The 22,094-nt window shown below is 31.9% G+C and overlaps 2 protein-coding genes across 4 annotated transcripts; both read left to right on the top strand.

Annotated features, from left to right (window-relative positions):
• Positions 1-1,322: 1,322 nt before the first annotated feature.
• On the top strand, positions 1,323-7,254 carry LOC112009688 (beta-glucosidase 17-like). The gene is made up of 12 exons (XM_065777380.1): positions 1,323-1,522; positions 1,623-1,692; positions 3,634-3,692; positions 3,811-3,886; positions 4,238-4,315; positions 4,397-4,484; positions 4,645-4,897; positions 5,276-5,391; positions 6,306-6,523; positions 6,812-6,843; positions 6,960-7,062; positions 7,142-7,254. The coding sequence occupies exons 1-12, from the start codon at positions 1,397-1,399 to the stop codon at positions 7,252-7,254; spliced, it is 1,332 nt and encodes a 443-aa protein (XP_065633452.1). The 5' UTR covers positions 1,323-1,396.
• Positions 1,661-20,987, top strand: LOC112039002 (beta-glucosidase 17). 3 transcript variants are annotated; one of them, XM_024071830.2, is made up of 13 exons: positions 11,078-11,265; positions 11,468-11,537; positions 16,221-16,279; positions 16,430-16,505; positions 16,730-16,807; positions 16,887-16,974; positions 17,075-17,327; positions 17,693-17,808; positions 18,782-18,999; positions 19,410-19,441; positions 19,550-19,652; positions 19,742-19,850; positions 20,567-20,987. In XM_024071830.2, exons 1-13 carry the CDS (start codon positions 11,134-11,136, stop codon positions 20,775-20,777), a joined length of 1,545 nt encoding a protein of 514 aa, XP_023927598.1. In that variant the 5' UTR covers positions 11,078-11,133; the 3' UTR covers positions 20,778-20,987. The 3 variants fall into 3 exon arrangements, with proteins under 3 accessions (XP_065633450.1, XP_065633451.1, XP_023927598.1); XM_065777378.1 differs by lacking the exons at positions 11,078-11,265; positions 11,468-11,537 and adding an exon at positions 1,661-1,692; XM_065777379.1 differs by lacking the exon at positions 20,567-20,987 and having other exon boundaries at positions 11,076-11,265; positions 18,782-18,878.
• Positions 20,988-22,094: the final 1,107 nt, after the last annotated feature.

Consider the following 22,094-nt stretch of genomic DNA (forward strand, 5'->3'; position numbering starts at 1 on the left):
GGCAGCAAATTATATAATAGGAGGTTACGTAATCTATAATCTCTTTTTTGCTAGTGAGATTGCTTACCAGTATGTTATTTAAAAAAAAAAAAAACCAATCAGCATTCAGAGAAGGCAACAACTGAAGGAAGAAGATGAACCATGGGGTTGGGTAGCTAGGCGTAGTTGATAGGTTGAAATTAAAGAATATCCCTATTTGTTTGGATAATTTCATGTGTATTTGAGATGAGTTAGCATGAAGAACTATGAGCAGGTGTATATAACAAATGAGAAGTGCAAGAGGATAAAACCCAAAGTATTTGATTACTATGTAATTTATAAAATGTACTATGTATATATGATTAAGATTTGAAAGATTTATGGAGAGTACTTTTTTTTATTAAACATTGACATAGATGGTGATAATTATTTTCTTTTATGTTGAGGTTTATGATTTCTTAAACATTGTAAAATGTATTTGTCTCATTTCCCCACTTACAATTCATGACAAAGCATTACATGACAAAGGTTACCTAGTTTTGGAATTGAAAAATGGGTAGAGACTAGGGTATAGTTTGAATTAAATTTTACGAGCAAACTTTGTAGATTAGTCATGACTAACAATAATAGTATACTATTGATGAACCCAATGGGTTATAAGATAATTTCTTATAGATTTTTTGAAAATGCACGGGGCATCCCACGGAATATTGGCTAGTAGCATTTAAAGGGTGGCCTTGACTTGGCCTTTGGATTTATATGTGGTCGTGTAGTTTGGGAGGTATTACTTGCTTGGCATAACCCATTTCATCTACTCTTGGGGATTGGGCTTTAGGGATATTCAAGTCCATAGACGTGAAGTTTATCTGGTTCAGCTCGTTATGGAGGGCTCTAAAATATACCCAAACAATGTACTTAGGTGCAAAATTATGCACCAAACATTCTTGCTACCAAATGTGCTACGATTTCAACTACTCAACAATAACTCGCCGTCTTAGAATTAGCAGAGCTTTTGCTTTGAAATTTGCTGCTGTTTTCTTTGTTCATTTTGCAGCTGCTGTTGGTGAATCCAATGGCTTCCCAATCGGTCAACCAGTAATAATAATTCTATATGATGGGACAAATTTAGGCCTTAATTTATTAAGCCATGTGATCCAGATGACCCAAAAAAAATATTTTAATATAGACCAAGAGTAACAATCGGTTTACGATTTATATTTTTTTTTTTTTTTTGCATATGGATTATGAAAGAGACATTAAGAACACATTTGTCAAAGATTTTAATTTGGGTACGTATGCAAGTGTTTAAAACTTCCAATAATTAATATGGTGCATCACCTAATGACTTTGATGATCCCCCAACATTATATAGCTAGGGAGTTAGAGCTACACAGTGCAATGCAACCAGAAGTTAAACATGGAAATTCATCAACTATTCTTCTACCTTGTGGCTGTGTCTTATTTTTTTGCTAGCATTGAAGGTCTCAGCAGGAGTGATTTTCCGGATGGTTTCGTGTTTGGAGCAGGGTCAAGTGCTTACCAGGTATGTATGCAGCAATGGTGATTAATTACCAGCTCTAACATATATGTATGGTGCTTTTGCATTAAGTATGTTTGGTGTTATAAATCTTTTTCCTTTACAGTATGAAGGAGCTGCATACCAGGATGGCAAAGGGACTAGCATATGGGATACTTTCACTGCGACACATCCAGGTCTCAGACTCTCTTTCTTTCTCACTCTCTGCATCAATGTTTTCATTGGTACATTAATTCTTTGCAAGTTTCATTCTCCACATGATTTTAGAGGATTGTCTCTTCAAAAGTTAAAGAACTTGGAACACTGAATGCCACTTAACATTGAGTTCATTTTTCTTACTTTGTGTTTGTGTGAGAGAGAGACCAATTCAAGTTAACAATGGTAATAACAATTCAGTTGTTGTATGAAGATAAGTAAATGTTGGAAAAATAGTTTGAAAGATTGCTCAAATTAATTAACAAAGTTATAAATCAATTTCAATAATATACCAATACCGTAAAATAAGGATTAGCTCAGATCAACTAAACAAAATCAATAGTGTAGAAGCATATAAAATTCAAGATTAAGCAGAAACTTATCACTGAGGCATGGAATTAAATCCACTGTCCTTAAGAAGCGATTTCGACTCAGTAGGAAGACCCCTTAGTGCAAATATCTTAGGCAATTGCTCTCTAGAATACAACGACAATTCTGCTAATATGCATTGACAAATAGAGTTTCAAACTCATCACTGTATGCCCAATATAAATAGATTGAAGAACACAACAACAACAACAACCAAAAAAAGAAGAAGAAGACAAATTAGAGTATCAGTCTATCAGATAGTAGTCAATAAAGAGCAAGAGTTTTGGCAAGATAGAAGAGGTTAAGGAAGGGTAAAAACTGTTTCGAAAAGGAGTTGAAAATTATGAAGAATGAGAAGGAATTTTTTGGGGTAGGTGGGCTTAATTCTCAATTACCATATCCACCAATTTGGTCAATAGCAATACAGGTGGCACCATATGTCACCTACCCAAAAATTAAATTTATTATATTTCTTTTTAAATTTTAAAACATATCCAACAGTAAATACTATTTCATTGTACATCAACTAGTCAAATTATAAAAATAAATAAATAAATAAAAATTTTAATATTTATAGTAAGACTCCTGAGCTACCCCTAATTATGCTTAGTAAAGTAAAAAATTCATATATATCAAGGTTTGGAACTCTATAATACAGTAGGCTCCTGAGCTCTCATATCTCTAACATTTACATTTTGTGTCTTTATTCTAAATCTTACGACTAATGGTGACTGATGAGTACGAAACAATCGAAATCCTCTTAGGAATATTACATGTGCACGTGAGTCTATAAGTCAATGTACTTACTGTTGAATCCTTAGAACAATGCAAACCCTAAAAGGTTTTTTTTTTTTTTTAATTTGACCCTAAAAGGTTGAACCTATAACTATAAGTCAATGGAATTATGTGAATTATTTGTTTACAAAATACGCTGGCTTTTATTTGTGTCATATATAAAGTGCTAAGTATAATTTTTTTTTTCTCAAAAAAAAAAGGGGGTAAGTGCATAGAAAAAGAAACAGCATACAGATTACAAAAGGGATTATGCACTCCAATCTTCCTCCTGCATCCCAACGCAAAAATCTAATAAAGAAGAGATAATGATAGTACCCTCAAAAGAATTCATTTAGCTAAATTATGGATCAAAAAATTAACCTCCTGCAAAATACGCTAGCTTTAACTTGTAATTATATTTTGCTTCTATTAATGAGAGAGAGGGTTTTTTTTTTACTTCATCCATTTGATACGGTGAATTGAATCTCAGACTAGAGATATACTAGGTTAGTCTAAGTTTATAAAAAACTATTTAGATCTTAAATTATGAGAATATTAGTCATTTTGAAATATAGTATAGATATAACTAGCAGGCAATCTTAATACATTTTATTTAACAGCTTTTAAGTGGAAAAAGGGTGTTTCTCGAAAAAAGAAGTGGAAAAAGGGTTTTTATACTTCACTATAGTACTAATGTTTGAAGTAATAAATTTCACTTTTACCGCATATCCTTCTTATAGTTATGATAGTTTCTGAGAAATTTTATGTTAGCACGATAGAAAAAATTTTGGACCATAGCACAGGGAATGTGGCTGAAGATTTTTACCATCATTTCAAGGTATGATTTACTTCACTTTGCCTTGAGCATCTTACATAGTGCAAAAGAAAAATATACTTTCTTCATTTACCCTTTTTTTGTGGGGTTAATTTGATAAGAAAAATTAGCTTTGTTTCAGGAGGATATAGCTCTAATGAAAGAAATTGGCCTAGACTCCTTTAGATTCTCCATCTCATGGTCTAGAGTACTTCCTAGTAAGTTCATCCATGATACTTCCCTTACCATTTTACCTAATATGGTAGCAATTAGTGAATCACATTTAAATTGACTACGTCATTCCCAAAAAAAAAAAAACACTAAGGATAAGAATTCTTGCTATTTATTGTCACTGCCAAAGTACCAATGATATTTATTTATTTATTTATTTGAGATTACTAAGTATTTTTTTAATACACGTTTCCTAAAAAAAAAGTATTTTTAACACACATACACACAAAGAAAATGAAGAATATCTTAAAAAAATTGATAATAGTATATATTCAAAAGGACTTTATCAATAATGATATTTATGATATAAATAAATGAAGTTCATTTTTGTCTTATAGAGGGAAAACTTAGCGGGGGAGTGAACGAACAAGGAGTCAAATTCTATAATGAACTCATTAATGAGCTCCTATATAAAGGTAAACTTCATTTGCCCTTCATCCCAACCTTTTTTTTTTTTTTTGGGTACGTTCCCTTCCTAATTTCAGAATAATGAGCAGGTATACAACCCTGTATAACTTTATTCCATTGGGACACTCCACAAGCACTTGAAGATGAGTATGATGGATCTTTGAGCATTAACATTGTGTAAGTTTGACATGCCATCAACATTTGATTAAGCAATAGCCAAGGATGTGAGAGAGACAGAGATATACTTCGTGTAATTTATATCAATGTTACATTATTCAACAAATTTCTATTGGATGTGCTTTTAACAAATTAGTCATTTTATCCTCCAATAAATCAGCAATGATTATCATGACTATGCGAACTTCTGCTTTAAGGAATTTGGTGATAGAGTGAAGCTCTGGACCACTTTTAACGAGCCAAATACATTCAGTAGTGAAGGGTATGCAACTGGTACCATAGCACCAGGTCGATGTTCTAACTATGTAGGAAACTGCACCTTTGGGAACTCAGGGATAGAGCCCTACATGGTAGCTCATCATATCCTTCTTTCTCATGCAACTGTTGTAAAATTGTACAGGGAAAAGTATCAGGTTTGTGCCTAAACAATAATATTCAAAAATAATTTTAGAAGGCTTTCACTATCCATAATGAGCCATGCTAGAAACATAAAAAATAAAAATAAAAAATCACAACTTTTTTCACAATTTTTTGAGATATTAAATTATGATCAGTGTGCAGTATTACTTTTACATTAGTCTTCAATTGATACCACTTTTATTGTACACTAGTTATATTATGTCAACTTGATAGTTTTAATCATTTTTGTATAATTAGACTTTTTGGCCTATAATAATATAATTATACATGGATACATATATACATACACAATTTCAGCGGAATAAAAAAAAATTACATATATAGTGTTAGGATGCTTTTGATAAAGGGTTTATTTTTTTATTTGTTTATAGGCTTCTCAAATGGGAGAAATTGGAATTACAGTATCAACGTTTTGGATGGTGCCTAAGTACCAAACAATTGCTAGTAGCAAGGCTGCCTCTAGAGCTCTTGATTTTGCATTTGGATGGTAAGTACTATGACTGGAATTTTCTGCTAGAAATGTGAGGACATAGGAAACCTAAGCTAGGATCTATGACGTGCAAAGAACAGAAAAAGAAAAAGAAAACAACAACAACAAAGACCTATGCACACACATGAATACCAAATTTTGGATTCACCCAGACTTATGGTTACATCAACAGAGTTTTTGAGGTTTTATTTTATCTTCCACAACAGGAGTTTCAAAGTTCATCAATAAATATATATATATATGTGTGTGTGTGTGTGTGTGTGTGTGTGTGTGTGTGTGTGTGTGTGTACTATCCTATTACCTGGCTGCATGTATGTGGAAAATTACAATAATAAACCCAAGACAAGTCTTCCCAAATATTAGAAATATCCCCAATAATTGTACAGATACCAATTTTTCAGAGATCTACTACCCCAAATCCTTGACAAAACCAGTAAATTTGATCATATTCCACACGTCTCATCTTGATATAAATAAATGAAATGAATTTAATTAGTCCAGTTCATGTTTGAATAATTAAATAAATATCACTACGTAACCTTTACATAAACGAGAAATACTAACGAGTGCCCTTAGGGCACTCCTTAATAATCTATTTAAAGAAAGTTTTTATGGAAAATGAAAAAAAAAAAAAAAAAAAAAAAGATTAATTAATATTTTGATAGTTTTTTTCATTTCCCATAAAAGTAGTATCAAAACTTTCTTAAAATGAATTATTAATGAGTATCCTTAGGGCACTTGTGAGCATGACCCTACATAAATATGTGATAAGTTACACTATTGATGGTTGGATCTCTCATGACAATAATCAATAATGCTCTTGAATATGCTGTGTATTTCCCAATTATTATTGATAGTGATTATTTTTATGAAATTCATCATCATTAGTATTTCTATTATTACTTGTCTAGGTTTGCTCATCCTGTTACCTATGGTGACTACCCTAAGTCTATGCGTGCTTTGGTGGGAAATCGACTACCCAACTTCAATGTAATACAATCCAAGATGGTAAAGGGGTCTTTAGATTTCCTTGGAGTAAATTACTACACTGCAAGATATGCAAATGACTCCACATCTTCTAGTAGTGTAAACCTAAGTTACACAACAGATAGCCATGTAAATCTAACCAGTAAGTTCAAAAGCCACAACCTTATGATTATAAAAATTACGATAAAAATACAATACAAACTACATATTTTTCCGTAGGTATTGTAGCTTTGGTTTTCTAATTAAATTCAATAACATGATTGCAATGATCAATGAAGTGCAAAAAGCATTGATTATCTTTCCCAACAAAAGTATAACCACACGGTAGAATTTAATTTGAGAACCTAAAGTACATCACCCAAGAAATTGAATGTAACTATCTAGCTTAAAAATTATGAAATTTTCACTTACACGGTCACACCATATGCAGCTGAGAAAGGTGGCATTCCTATTGGCGAACCGGTAATCTTCTCTCTATCTCTTAGCACAGCACCATCATATTGTTATGTTGAAATTTAAAGAATGTGATCATACTCAATTTACTAAGTAAAGAATGCCATAAATGGTTAATTTTGTAGACCCCTTCGAGCTGGCTTTACATTTATCCAAGGGGAATTCAAGAACTTATTTTATACGTAGAGAAAGATTTCAATAATCCACCTATTATAATTACAGAAAACGGTAAGACAATCTTGTATTCCCTCTACATATATTGTACTAAAAATTTTTAATTATGTATTTATGCATCTAATCTTTTCAGGATTTAGTGATGTAAATAATAACCCGTGGACAATTCATGGTGCTCTCAATGATAGTTTAAGGTTAAAATACCACCAACTCCATCTATCAAGTCTCTTAAAAGCTACCAGGTGAGTATCGGTTTATATACATGCATATATATATATATATATATAACCAATCTAAGAGAAAATTCAATTAGAATTCAAATTGAATTTCAATTGGAATCTAATTTTGTGTTATGTGTCCCATCAAAACTTTTTAATTTTTATGTCAAATGAATTAATTCATTGCAAAATACGAGGAATCCAATATAAATGAACTATAAAAAACTTAATTGTATTTCTAATTATATTTCTAAAATTAGAAGAATAAAGAGTTTGAAACTTGAAAGATTATGTTTGCAAATGCCATTTGTTTGTCTAGCTAAAAATATTTTAAATTTATCAACTTTTTACATAATACTATAAACAGTCATTAATTATTTATTAAGCAGAAACTTATATACATGGTGTGTGGGTGTGTGTGTGTTTTTAATTGTATATGTGTATATGCATGTACGGGGTTTTAAACTAGTTTTAGTAATTTAGAAGATGGGACCTTATTTCCTTGATTCTAAATGCTTTTAAAACTTTCATACTCAATTAGAGTCCTATTTTGATACGCTATCCATTAGAATCTGTTTAGGGTTATCTTTACTTGGGAAATAAGTTTTTTAGAGCCTTTAAATAGTCTGGCAATTTGTAAAAGTAAAAAGAACAATACATTTTCAATAAAATTGAGGATTCTTTATTTTTCGTAGACTCCTGATTTTTTTTTTTTTTCTTTGTGAATGTTAAGGGTCTCAAACAAGAACTAGTTCTTTTATGATTTTGTTTTGCGTCATGTACTAATTGTTATTCACACACACTTGTGAGTGAAAGTCCCACATCTTTATATTAATTATTAAGGCCTCAATTGAGTTTTTTCAAGGTTTTATTTCTGATAGGTAACAATGGATAACCATAATAATAAGGCCACAAGCAAGATTGAAAATTTTGAAAATTTTTCTGATAGGTAACAACAAGAGACCAAAAACATGTTTTGAATTAAAATTTTGAAAATTTTTCTGCACATTGTCTTAAAAATATGGATAAATGGCATAGCTTTAAGTATCTATAAGTTCCAATGTCAAAGATATTAAACAATAATTGAGGCTTTGGTTGCAGGGCAAGAATCAACGTTAAGGGATACTATGTTTGGTCATTTTTTGATGACTTCAAATGGGAATCGGGTTATACATATCGGTTTGGCATCAATTACATTGATTACAAAAATGGGTTGACAAGATATATGAAACATATATACTGCTTTATGGTTCAAAAAATTCCTTCAAAGGGAGAATCTCACCACAAGAGTGTCATCTTCGTTGTACTCTGATCAGTAATGACATTTAAAGTGAGTGATTTATTGTATCTGCTGTAGTAATTGTAAGAAGGATTTTACTAATGTGTGCCTTAAGGGCACACATTAATTTTCATTTTTGGAAAAAAAAATTTCGAGAATTGAAAAAATATTGACAGTTTTTTCAATTCTCAAGAAAAAGTTTCCAAAAATAAAAAGTTTAAGGACACACATTAACCGGACCCTTGTAAGAAATATGAACTTGTACCTTATATTTTTCAAACCATGATATTAATGATGGTCTTGAATGATATGGTACCATTAATCAAAAGTCAAAGCCCAAAATTAATACCAAGTCTGACGAGTGGGCCGGAGGTCAAGACTCAAGAGGCAAATAAATTAAAGCAAAAGGGATTTCCATTTGTAATTTCATAGCAAATGTGAGAGTCCATGATCTACAAAGAATTTGCAAGCCTGGCCTATGTATCATTTTAAGTAATATTCTCCCCTGTGCTGAATATTTTGTTGCTCCTGTTGTATAATCTTCTTCTTCTTTTTTTCTAATAATATTTTCTACCTTTTTTACTAAAAAAAACCTATATGGTAAGTTTGAAGTTATAGTTTTATTTGTGATATAATAGGATACGAAGTTATCTTTTAATTATTCAATTGAAGAGTTCTAAGAGATATGCGAATAGTTTTTTTTTTTTTTTTTTTTTTTTTTTTTTTTATTTTTATCCTTAAAGAGAAATGATTAAATGAGAGTGAAAACATTTAAACTAGGTTTTCAGACTTTCAATTCACTTACAAATGAGAGAAAAATAAAAGAAAAGATATAGGGAAGTCGTTAACAAAAACCCATACAAAACGATAATATACAAGAATTTTAAATTATGATGGTTGTAGGTACTTAAGAATTCTTTGTCTTTGGCTTGAATTCTTTGCCTTTGCATTGGTTCATCCCTTATAAGATAGAAAGAGAAAAGACATCTTTCCAACGTGGAACAAAAGAATTCAAGCCAAAGGCAAGGCAAGGCAATCAAGCCAAAAAAGTCAAAGCCAAAGCCAAAGCCAAAGCCAAAGAATTCTTGAGTACTTGCAATGGTTAATGTAGTTTTTAAAGCTAGCCTCTTAATAATTTTTTATGAGCTAAACTTAATTTTATATATTAGCTTCACATTCAAGGATTTTAGCCCATTTATGTGGACTAATTTGTGTTCCAATATGATGCTAATAGATTAGACAAAACAGTTTCCAACGTTTTGCTATGGTAACAAACTTTCCCCTTTTCAAATTTTAGTTTTGACCAAACAAAACACACCCATCATTACCTCAAAGAAAAAATTATTTCGAAATGCTATTGTTTATAGAAAAAAGTATATTATGTTTCGGATATATGCAGCATTACACTCATAGTTTGGGCAAAAAAATTTGTGGGAGGTTAGGAAGATGAAATATTTTGCGTCATATAGAGCAATCTGGTTTGCCTAGTTCAGTTCGGCTTGTAAGTTAATAAATTTTTGGTTTATGATACTTTCCATGGGCTTTACTACAAACAATCCAAGCTCACTTACAAGAGTTTCCACATAGAACCCAGAAATTTGTAGGAAAAAACCATCTTAGCCTCCAAACCACAATTCTCATTCTTTTTCCTTGGGCTTTCCATGTGGTATTGGACCATACGTTGACTAGTACTTAAACGATGATATGGGGAAACTTTTATGCATCCAACATTCTTGCTACCTAATATTCTACGACTTCAGCTATTCAACAATGACTTGCTATTTCAAAATTAGCTGAGCTTTTGTTTTGTAAGGTGCTGGGGTTTTTTTTTTTTTTTTTTAATTGGACCATACGTTGACTAGTACTTAAACGATGATATGGGGAAACTTTTATGCATCCAACATTCTTGCTACCTAATATTCTACGACTTCAGCTATTCAACAATGACTTGCTATTTCAAAATTAGCTGAGCTTTTGTTTTGTAAGGTGCTGGGGTTTTTTTTTTTTTTTTTGGGTGTGTACTGTTAGTGAATATTTGGTTATTTCAGGTTCCAAATTCAAAGAAATAAGTAAGCAAGAAATCCCAAAATGATTGATTCAATGGTATTTCAAACCTAAAAAGGAAACTTCAAAGTGGATACGGTAGCTTTCCAATCGGTCAACCAGGAATAAAATCATGGAAATTACTATTGCACACTTTGATGTACATTATATTACACAATGTCTACAATTTCACAAAAAATGTCCACATTTTTAAAATAATATCCACACTTTACACATTATATAAAACAGTGTACACACTATTAAATGTGAAACAATCGCATGAACAAGAATTCTATGTACTAAATGGTGGGGCAAATTTAGGCCTTAATTTAGTCCGCCATGTATATGGTTTACCAAAAAATTACTTTAATATAAAACAAGAATGATAATCGTTTTAAGATTTTTGTTTTTAAAATTTGCATATGGATTAGAAAAGAAACATCAAAATCACTAAGCGAGATTTTTAAATTTGTCTTCATATTTAAGTGTGTCAAACTTTCAATAATTAATTTGGTCCATCACCTAATAGTGCCCTACAATATATATAGGGATTTGGAGAGAGTGCAGTGCAACCAAAAGTCAAACATGGAAATTCATCATCATCATTTGCTCTTCTACCTTGTGGCCTTGGCCTATTTTTTTGCTTGCATTGAAGGTCTCAACCGGAGTGATTTTCCGGTTGGTTTTGTGTTTGGAGCAGGGTCAAGTGCTTACCAGGTATGTATGCGGCAATAGTATTGTGCTAGTTCTATCATTTATATATATGTCCTACATTGTGTGTGTGTGTGTGTGTGTGTCTATATATATATATAGAGAGAGAGAGAGAGGATGAAAGGGCAGCATAGCAGGATGGCAATGGTATAGTGTTACTCTTGGAAAAAAGTATGTTTCACGGTTTTTTTTTTCCTCCCCTTTATAGGATGAAGGGGCAGCATACCAAGATGGCAAAGGGTCTAGCATATGGGATACTTTCACTGCGATACATCCAGGTCTCTCTCTCTTCATCAATGTTTTCTTTGGTACATTAATTTTTTGCAAGTTTTCATTGCCCACATGATTTTAGCAGGCAAAAGTTGAAATGTATTTTCTAGAATAGGTAATACTGTGCTACTTGTTGAGATGTAGAAACAAAATTCAGTCAAAATTTAGAGGACCAGGAATATCAAATGCAAGTTTACATTTCTATTCTATCTCTCCCTGAAAGTGGGAGAATAGAGAAAAAGAAAATGTGATATCTTGTGTAACGGTTACATACAACATTTCTCTCACATGAGACTAAATCTCACACTAGAGGAGTCTACCCCCATATAAAATAGATGATGTTATATGTCAATCCTTATATAAGATAATAAACATAGAGGAAGAGAGTGCCCAAGCAAGTTAACAATGGTGTGAGGAGAGTTGACTGTGGGAGAGTGCATGAGCAGTTTCAAAGTATGTTTGGTTTGATGGGTTTTGAGTTATATAACTCAGATTTTATCACCCAAAACTCAAAAAACATGGGCCTCCATTGAAATGTAAGTTGTTTGGTTTAGTTTTTGAGTTATGTTTCCATAACTCAAAACTCAAATTTTTGAGTTAAGAGTCATGGAAATTGAGTTCAGTATTTAGAATGTTTCCAAAATTTGAGTTATGAGTGTGTGGCCTCCACCAATTTGTCAAAATTTTGAGTCAAGGAGTAAGAAATGTAGCTGAGATCTGGAACCAAACAAAAAGTAAAGAGAAATTTGAGTTATATTAGAGATAGAGATATGAAATATGGGATATGAGATATGAGATATAACTCGTATGAGAAAAGAGAAAGGAAGAGAGGGACTTGGGAAAGAGACAGAAATGAGATGTAATTTTATATCCGGTGTATATTTAGAAGAGTGGTGATGTAGACACAGATTTTTTCACCGGATTTTTTTGTTTCACACTCATATAGAACCTATTTGGGCATACAGCAACAACAACAACAACAACAACAACAACAACAACAACAAAAAAAAGGGGAAAAGGAGGAGAAAGTGTGAAATATTTGGTAATATATTCCATGCCAATAGACCTTCCGCCACTTTTAAGAGACAAAATAAATAAATAAATAAGGATAGTTTAGAATTCGCTTTTTTTATTGAAACTGAAAACTTTTTGTTAAAAATATTGTAAATAAATATAAAAATTAACTAAAATAGTACAGTGTGACCTATGAATAATACCAAAAAGTGCAATAGGACCCATAAATAATAACAAAAATAAGCTAAATAATAAAATAAGTTGCCAAAAATAGTCTTTGTCAAATAAACACTAAATAAACTTACTCCAACCTGTTTCTAATTATATATAAGTAGTAAAATTAGAAATCCCTATACAACTAAATTTGGAACCTAATCCACAAAAAAGTTTGGAACAATATAGTAATACAATTGACTCTTAGATCCTGAATCCATATCTTTAGCTTGAAGTTTGGTCTGTCATTGGGTGGGCTTTGTGGAATGCTCGAAACAAATTCCATTTTGAACACATTCAGCTACACCCAAAGGTTATTTTTGATGGAGCTACAGGTTTTGCGCGAGCATCAGTTGCTCTCTGCAGCTCAACAAAAACCTCCTTGATGATTTGGTTGTTTTGTTCTAGGGACCCATGGTTATAGTGTTTCTAATCTCTTGCTTAGAAGGGTTTTTGTCCCCTGTTTTCTTTGTTTCTTTTTTCTTGTCTGGCTCAGTTCCACACCCCTTTGTGTACTTATTTTTACATTTTAATGAAATTTCAATCTTTAATCTAAAAAAAAAAAAAAAAACGTTTACATTGTCTTTATTCTAAATTAGGCCTATTATGAGTTGATGACTAATGAGTAAGAAACAACCAAATCCACCTAAAGAGTATATGTGCACGTGAACCCATATACCCATAAGTCAATGATTTTTTTGGTAAGAGGGACATAATATTAAAAACTAGAAAAGTGAAACAGAGTTAGCAGGACAGCGCCTGTTCAAATACATGCCAGAATAATCAAAATCTAAATAACTAGCAATGTCCACAGGCGGACTATCAAATAAACAAAAGTCTTCAGTTTGTTGAGTTCTCATTCTTGCAAGTAGGTCAATACATCTATTAGCTTCTCTGTAGCATTGGCTAAATTGGACCCAAAAAATTTGGGAAACCAGTTGCCTGCAATCATCCAAAATAGAAAGAATATTATTATTAGCTTGATTTGGGTTAGAAAGCACATCAATAACAGCTTTTGCATCCAGCTCAACTTCAATAGCTTGAAAATTTCTATTGATGCACAGCATGAGCCCATCACGCAATGCCCATAACTCAGCCAAGAAGCTGGTGGTTCGCCCAATTCTGTACTTCAATGTTGAATCCTTAGAATAATGCCAAAACCCCCTAAAAGGTTGAACATTTAAATATAAGTCAAAGAGATTATGTGAATTACTTGTTTACAAGATACGCTAGCTTTAAATAACCTTTATACACTACCATTCAAAACTTTAAATCTATCAGTTTGGACCCAAATATCGATTATTCATTTCTTTTACTTTTGCTCAATGTGGGACTTCTACTCACTTGTGTATATCCCAACATTGGGATGCTAAGCTTCTTCACCAAACTCCTTCATTAGTGTATGGCATTGCTTTCCATGAGAGAGATTTTCCTACTCTGAATGTGTCAACAAACAGTTTGAAATGTTTATTAGATTTTTTTTTTTTATATATAATAAATTTGTGTCAAATTAAAATTATTTGAAGCACTTCTTTCAAACTATTTTAAAATTAAAAGACTCAATTAGATATACAAAATACAATATTTTAAATTATAAAAGGAAATATAGAGAAACAGATACTCAATTTAAGTGAGTAAACATTCCATACATGATTTCATAGGTACATATAAGATATAACAGAAGGATGGCCATGTGTGGTCTACCAGCCAATAATTAAAATTATAAATTAAAAAAAAAAACTTTGTATACTTATTTTTACCTTTTAATGAAATTTCAATCTTTAATCTCAAAAAAAAAAAAAAAAAAAAAAACATTTACATTGACTTTATTCTAAATTAGGCCTATTATGAGTTGATGACTAATGAGTAAGAAACAACCAAATCCACCTAAAGAGTATATGTGCACGTGAACCCATATACCCATAAGTCAATGATTTTTTTTGGGAAGAGATACTTAATATCAAAAACCAGAAAGGTGAAACAGAGTTAGCAGGACAGCGCCTGTTCAAATACATGCCAGAATAATCAAAATCTAAATAGCTAGCAATGTCCACGGCGGACTATCAAATAAACAAAAGTCCTCAGTTCGTTGAGTTCCCATTCTCGCAAGTAGGTCAGTACATCTATTAGCTTCTCTGTAGCATTGGCTAAATTGGACCCGAAAAATTTGGGAAACCAACTGCCTGCAATCATCCAAAATAGAAAGAATATTATTATTAGCTTGATTTGGGTTAGAAAGCACATCAATAACAGCTTTTGCATCCAGCTCAACTTCAATAGCTCGAAAATTTCTATTGATGCACAGCATGAGCCCATCACGCAATGCCCATAACTCAGCCAAGAAGCTGGTGGTTCGCCCAATTCTGTACTTCAATGTTGAATCCTTAGAATAATGCCAAACCCCCCTAAAAGGTTGAACATTTAAATATAAGTCAAAGAGATTATGTGAATTACTTGTTTACAAGCTACGCTAGCTTTAAATAACCTTTATACACTACCATTCAAAACTTTAAATCTATCAGTTTGGACCCAAATATCGATTATTCATTTCTTTTACTTTTGCTCAATGTGGGACTTCTACTCACTTGTGTATATCCCAACATTGGGATGCTAAGATTCTTCACCAAACTCCTTCATAAGTGTATAGCATTGCTTTCCATGAGAGATTTTCCTACTCTGAATGTGTCAACAAACAGTTTGAAATGTTTATTAGATTTTTTTGTTTTATATAATAAATTTGTGTCAAATTAAAATTATTTGAAGCACTTCTTTCAAACTATTTTAAAATTAAAAGACTCAATTGGATATAGAAAATACAATATTTTAAATTATAAAAGGAAATATAGAGAAACAGATACTCAATTTAAGTGAGTAAACATTCCATACATGATTTCATAGGTACATATAAGATATAACAGAAGGATGGCCATGTGTGGTCTACCAGCCAATAATTAAAATTATAAATTAAAAAAAAAAAGTTATTTCTTATCAATTTCTAAATTCCAGGAGTTTATATATTTGTTTGAATCACAATAGTTCACTGATATTAAGTATACATAGTCCAACGGTTAATACATTTCATTTTTAAATATTTTATAACTCCTTTAGAGGGGAGAAATTATTAGGTCCACCGAGAAGACTGCTAATGTGGTCCTCTCTGACCTCCCAACCAATAAAATGCTGTTATTTATGCAAATGTGACATCATCTAGTAATTTTTATTTTTTATTCCTTACGCTAATTAGGAAGTTTACACATACATTTGCATAGATGGCATCATCTCATTAGTCAGGAATGACCACACCAGCAGTCCTCCCAGTATAAATAATAATTTCTCACCGGGAGGGGGGTGTAGGGAGGGCTTTTTAATACTTTATTATAATACCAAGGTTTGATGTAATAAATGTCAATTTTTCTGCATATCTATCTTATGATGATTTCTGAGATATTTTATGGTCATGGCAGAAAAAATTTTGGACCATAGTTCAGGGAATGTAGCTCAAGATTTTTATCATCGTTTCAAGGTATGATTTACTTCACTTTTTCTTGAGCATCTTACACAGTGCAAAAGAGGAATATCTTTACTATTTTATTTTTTTTGGGAGGGGGGAGGGGGGGGTGTGGTGAGGGGAAGGGGAGGGTTAATTTGATAAGAAAACTTAGCTTTGTTTCAGGAGGATATAGCTCTGATGAAAGAAATTGGCTTAGACTCCTTCAGATTCTCCATCTCTTGGTCCAGAGTACTTCCTAGTAAGTTCATCCTTCATACTTCCCATACCATTATACCTAATATGGTAGTGATTAGTGTGACTATCTCATTCAATGTAAACCAAAACAAACAAAATGAAAGAAAGAAAAAAAAAAAAAAAACAAACAAACAAACAAACAAAAAAAAAAAGGGATAGAATTCTTGCTATTTGTACTGTCACTGCCAATGATATTTATGATATAAATGAAGTTTATTTGGTCCATAGAGGGAAAACTTAGCGGGGGAGTGAACCAACAAGGTGTCAAATTCTACAATGAACTCATTAATGAGCTCCTATATAATGGTAAACTTTCATTACCCTTTCATCCCAAACACAGTTTTCTTTGGCAAGTTCCCTTCATAATTTCCACAATAATGAGCAGGTATACAACCCTTGGTTACTTTATTCCATTGGGATACTCCACAAGCACTTGAAGATGAATACGATGGATTCTTGAGCACCAACATTGTGTAAGTTACATACAATCAACATCCAAATAAGCATTAGTCGAAGGTACAATCGATCCTTATCCAATTAAAAAGAAATGATCCTTATCCTCCAATAAATTAGGAATGACTTTTACCACTATGCGGACTTCTGCTTCAAAGAATTTGGTGATAGAGTGAAGAATTGGACAACTTTTAATGAGCCAAATACGTTTAGCAGTGAAGGGTATGCAACAGGTAACACGGCACCTGGTCGATGCTCTAGCTATGTAGGAAATTGCACCTTTGGGAACTCAGGAACAGAGCCCTATGTGGTAGCTCATCACATCATTCTTTCTCATGCAACTGCTGTAAAATTGTATAGAGAGAACTATCAGGTTTGTGTTTAAATAATGATATTCAAAAATCTTCTTAGATAACCTTGCCAATCTATAATGGACAATGCTAAAACAGGGAAAAAAAAAGTTCACAACTTGTTAAGATGGCAAGTTGTGATTGGTGCATAATTTTTACACAAGTCTATCAGTTGTTGCCATTTTTATTGTATATCAATCATATCATGCTACCTCAATAATTGTGAAATTTATTGTGTCACTAACTTATTTATCTATGATAGTTTAGTTATGCATATATATACAGTATACACACATATGCACACAAAAAGTCTATGGGATTATAAATTTTTTTTACATATTTAGTGTTATCTAGTATGCATATGATAGAGGGAATTTTAATTTTTTAGGCTTCTCAAATGGGAGAGATCGGTATTACAGTATCAACTTATTGGATGGTGCCCAAGTACCAAACAATTTCTAGTAGCAACGCTGCCTCTAGAGCTCTTGATTTTGCATTTGGATGGTATGTACAATGACTACAATTTTCTATTGCTACTTTTTCCATTGAAGAAACATTTTTCGCCACGAAAGTAATTACCTACAGCATTTGTGTGATATGTTGAAATTTTATAGAAAAAAAAAACCATCGTTTTATAAAAATGTTTGACAATTATATACTTCTATGGCATTCCTATATTACCCAGGGTTAGGATTTCATGTTGAGAATTTGAAATAGATGGATCTCATTGTTCCCTTATAACTCTTGATAAACCACAATTCATATCCAGCACCGAATAACTTTGTTGCCCTATTCAGAAACCATTAAATTATTTAATATGTGACAAAAGTTAAAAATTTTAGATAACCAGTTTCCACATGCATGTTTTTAACTTGGAAACATCTTTTGTAGTTATGCAATGTAAACATGTGTGATATTAAATATGCTTAGTTTGAAACATCTATAAGGTTAGTTTTGTGGTCTCAATTTACTTCTTATTGTTGTGAATTTCATTAGCGAAAATTCCAAGATGAGACTGTTGAGGGAGCTAAGTTGAAATTTTTGAAAGGAAAAAACCTAACCTAGCGCATATTGGAAGTGGACAACAAAAAATAGAGAATATCAAAGAGCCCAATGAATACACACAAACACCTGATTTTACGTGGTTCACTCATAGTTAAGAATATGTCCACATAGTTGTTGCAATTTAATTATGATGGCTACAATAAAAGGAATACAAATCCTCTCTATACCATTTTTTTTGTTCCACCAATCATAACTTGCCATGTATTTGTTTAATTTTCCTTATAAAAGAGTCAAAGTTTAAAATGAAAAAAAAACCAAAAAAAGTAATTATGCAGGCACCAATTTCTTGATGGTCGACCAACTCTAATGCACTTGTGTGTCTTTAACGTCCTACGATATTCATTATTATCACTATTATTTTAATTTAATCAAATTCAACATCATTTTTGTTACTATTATTAATTTTCTATAGGTTTGTTAATCCAATTACATATGGTGATTACCCTGAGTCCATGCGAGTTTTGGTGGGAAATCGACTACCCAACTTCACTGAAGTACAATCCAAAATGGTAAAAGGGTCTCTGGATTTCCTTGGAGTAAATTACTACACTGCAAGATATGCAGATGATTCCACATCCTCTAGTAGCATCAATCTAAGTTACACAACAGATAGCCATGTAAATTTGACTAGTATGTTCAAAAAAACTACAACCTTTTAAGCTTGAAAATTTGGCTAAATTGTATATTTGGTCCCCAAATTTCGACGTTTGTTTACGAATTCTCTTTATTGTCTTTACCATCATCTGATGGATGGAAAATCTTGACATAGTAAAGGGAATTCATGAAACTAATGTCACTTTGATGGCATAGAGCCTCTAAGGTGACTTGAATTTATTTTATCATGATAGTATTTTCCATTGATCAAATGAAGATACTGACCTTTTGAACTAATTTTGAAAGTATAGAAATTGTAGTGATTTGTTTTAAAGTATAAATACAACTTTGTAACGAAAGTGAAATGTTGAAGACCAAATATGTAATTTAACCTAAAATTATAAGATTTTAACTTACATATTCACATAATTTGTTGTCACATGCAGCGGACAAAGATGGAATTCCTATTGGTGAACCGGTAATCTCTCTCTCCCAGCACACCTTCACATTGGCATGTCCTAATATAAAGAATGTGATTATACTCATTTTATTGATCAAATAATGTCATAAATAATTACTTTTGTAGACTCCTTCTGGCTGGCTTTACATCTATCCAAAAGGAATTCAAGAACTTCTGCTATATGTAAAGAAAAATTTCAACAATCCACCTATAATAATTACAGAAAACGGTAAGACAATCTTATATTCTCTTTACAAGTAATGTACTTACGATTTTAATCATGTATAGGATGTAATCTTATGCATTTGTTCTTTTCAGGATTTAGTGATGTAAATAATAACTCGTTGCCAATTCAAGATGCTCTCAATGATAGCTTGAGGTTAAAATACCACCAACTCCATCTATCAAGTCTCATAAAAGTTATCAAGTGAGTATTGATTCATGCATACATATAATATTGAACAAATACATGAAAATTCTTCATGTAGTAACACTTGTTTGCGAAGGTAAATGTATCATGTAAAGAGACAATATATAGTGTTTTGGATGCATGTCGATGTCGTATCACACTCACAACATGTGGTTCCCACTTACATGTTGTGAATATGATGCTGCATACATCCAAAACGATTTTTTTTTTTTTTTTTTTTTTGGCCCATTGGTAAGACTTTGACAATATTTAACAATAATAATACCGCAAGGAAGATTGAAAATGTAAATTGGCATCAAGGGATAAATCATATTTTCACATAAGAAATGTACAATTTTTATGCATATTTCCTTAGAGATGTTGATAAACGTATAGCTAGCTTTGAAGAACATAATAGTCAAGAATCTTTGAAAAATGTCCCACATGTGACTCCCCGTTCATTTTTTTTGTAAAATGCTATAGTGCTCAACAAGTTTGGAGAGAGCAATGTTGCGTCTTGTAAAACTTTTCTTCTTCTTCTTCTTCTTCTTCTTCTTCTTCTTCTCTCTCTCTCTCTCTCTCTCTCTCTCTCTCTCAATAAAAAAATGAAAACATAATTTATGATGAATATTTTAACCAGTTGTAGTAGGCTAGTTTACAAAAACGAGATGTGAATGTTCTAGTATCTTTTAGTTCCAATATCAAAGATATTAACAAGTAAGGCTTCTCTGCAGGGCTGGAATCAATGTTAAAGGATACTATGTCTGGTCATTTCTTGATGACTTTGAATGGGAATTTGGCTATACATATCGGCTTGGCATCAATTATGTAGATTACAAAAATGGGTTAACTAGATATATGAAAAAAACTGCTTTATGGTTCAAAGATTTCCTTCAAAAGGAAAACGTCACTACAGGCCCACCATTGTTGTACTCTGATCAGTGATGACATTTAAAGTGAGTGATATACTATGTGTGCCGTAATGGTAATAAATATGAACTTGTAGCTTCCATGTTTCATACCAAGAGATAATAGTGATGGTCTTGTAGAGAAGTGATGATCAAATAGCTTTGGTACATTGATAAATACCAAATGTTTGATCAGATTTTGTTTAGAATTACTTGAATTTTTTAATATATGGAGTTTTGAATCCTATTACTTTTGTGTTTGACACAACAAAAAACAAAAGTTAATGAAAAATGTTTTCTGCAATCAACAACAAAAGAAGTTAAAAAATGTGTTTTCCACTTTTAGAAAGTAGAAAGTGTATTTCATCATTCCCTTATGCTCTCACTCCCTTCATCCCTTTATACCACTAACACCATCAGTATTGCTCCACCACCATCACTACCATTGTCATCATTATTGTCTTTATTGCCACTGCCGCACCACCACCATACACCACCTTCATTATTGCCACTGCCGCCACCACCACCACCACCACCACTAGACTTACATGAAATATTTATAGTTTTTATTGCAAGGCAAATGACATAAAATGTTTTCAAACTCACGTAAATGTCCATATGCAATTTCAGTGTTTTTTTTATTTGTAGTATGTAAATAATTTTTTTTAGATTGATTACCTATTAACTTTTGGAGGCGCTCTCAAAAAAAAAAAAACTTTTGGAGGCTAGCCATAGAGATAGAGTACGTGTTCCTATGATCAACAACACTAGCCCCTGAAAAAAATGGTTTGTTTTTTCTGGACCTCTGAGAGAATTAACTTGATCCAAAATCCAAACTCTGGGCTTACTAAAATCAGGCAACAAAGTCATATTCTTAAACAAAGACTTGTCAAAGTATATGTAATCAAAGCCCAAACTAATACCAATTCTACCAACTGAGCTGAAGGTCAACAATTTCCTCAGCAAATTTGAGTCCATGATCCACAAAGAATCTACAAGCCTGGCCCATGTATCATTTTGTTGCTCCTGTTGTATATTCTTCATTTTTTTTTATTAAAAAATATATATTTTCTGCTGTTTTTAACTCAAAAAAAACAAAAAACTATATAGTAAGTTTGAAGTTATTTTTTTATTTGTGAGATAATAGGATATGAAATTATTTTTTTATCATTCAATTGAAGAATTCTAAGAGATGTGTGAATAATTGGAAAAACAGCATGTTGTTTCTAGAAAATTATTAGTAACATCAATCGGAGTCATTGGACAAACGAGTTTCTTATAACAGCCCCAAATTTTTTTTTTTTTAACAACAATCCCAACCTCCATTGATTCTCTTGCTTTCTCAGATACAATA

This window comes from Quercus suber, unplaced genomic scaffold (genome assembly GCF_002906115.3).
Source record: "Quercus suber isolate HL8 unplaced genomic scaffold, Cork oak 2.0 scaffold_154, whole genome shotgun sequence".
NCBI classification, from domain to species: domain Eukaryota; kingdom Viridiplantae; phylum Streptophyta; class Magnoliopsida; order Fagales; family Fagaceae; genus Quercus; species Quercus suber.

What these genes read in the sequence shown, in the direction of transcription:
- LOC112009688 (XM_065777380.1), top strand. Translation starts at nt 1,397, where the DNA reads ATGGAAATTCATCAACTATTCTTCTACCTTGTGGCTGTGTCTTATTTT. An exon ending in CTTGATTTTGCATTTGGATG is followed by an intron (nt 5,392 to 6,305) that starts GTAAGTACTATG and finishes TTACTTGTCTAG; the next exon opens with GTTTGCTCATCCTGTTACCT. An exon ending in TATTATAATTACAGAAAACG is followed by an intron (nt 7,063 to 7,141) that starts GTAAGACAATCT and finishes TAATCTTTTCAG; the next exon opens with GATTTAGTGATGTAAATAAT.
- LOC112039002 (XM_024071830.2), top strand. Translation starts at nt 11,134, where the DNA reads ATGGAAATTCATCATCATCATTTGCTCTTCTACCTTGTGGCCTTGGCC. An exon ending in TAATGAGCTCCTATATAATG is followed by an intron (nt 16,808 to 16,886) that starts GTAAACTTTCAT and finishes AATAATGAGCAG; the next exon opens with GTATACAACCCTTGGTTACT. An exon ending in TATAATAATTACAGAAAACG is followed by an intron (nt 19,653 to 19,741) that starts GTAAGACAATCT and finishes TGTTCTTTTCAG; the next exon opens with GATTTAGTGATGTAAATAAT.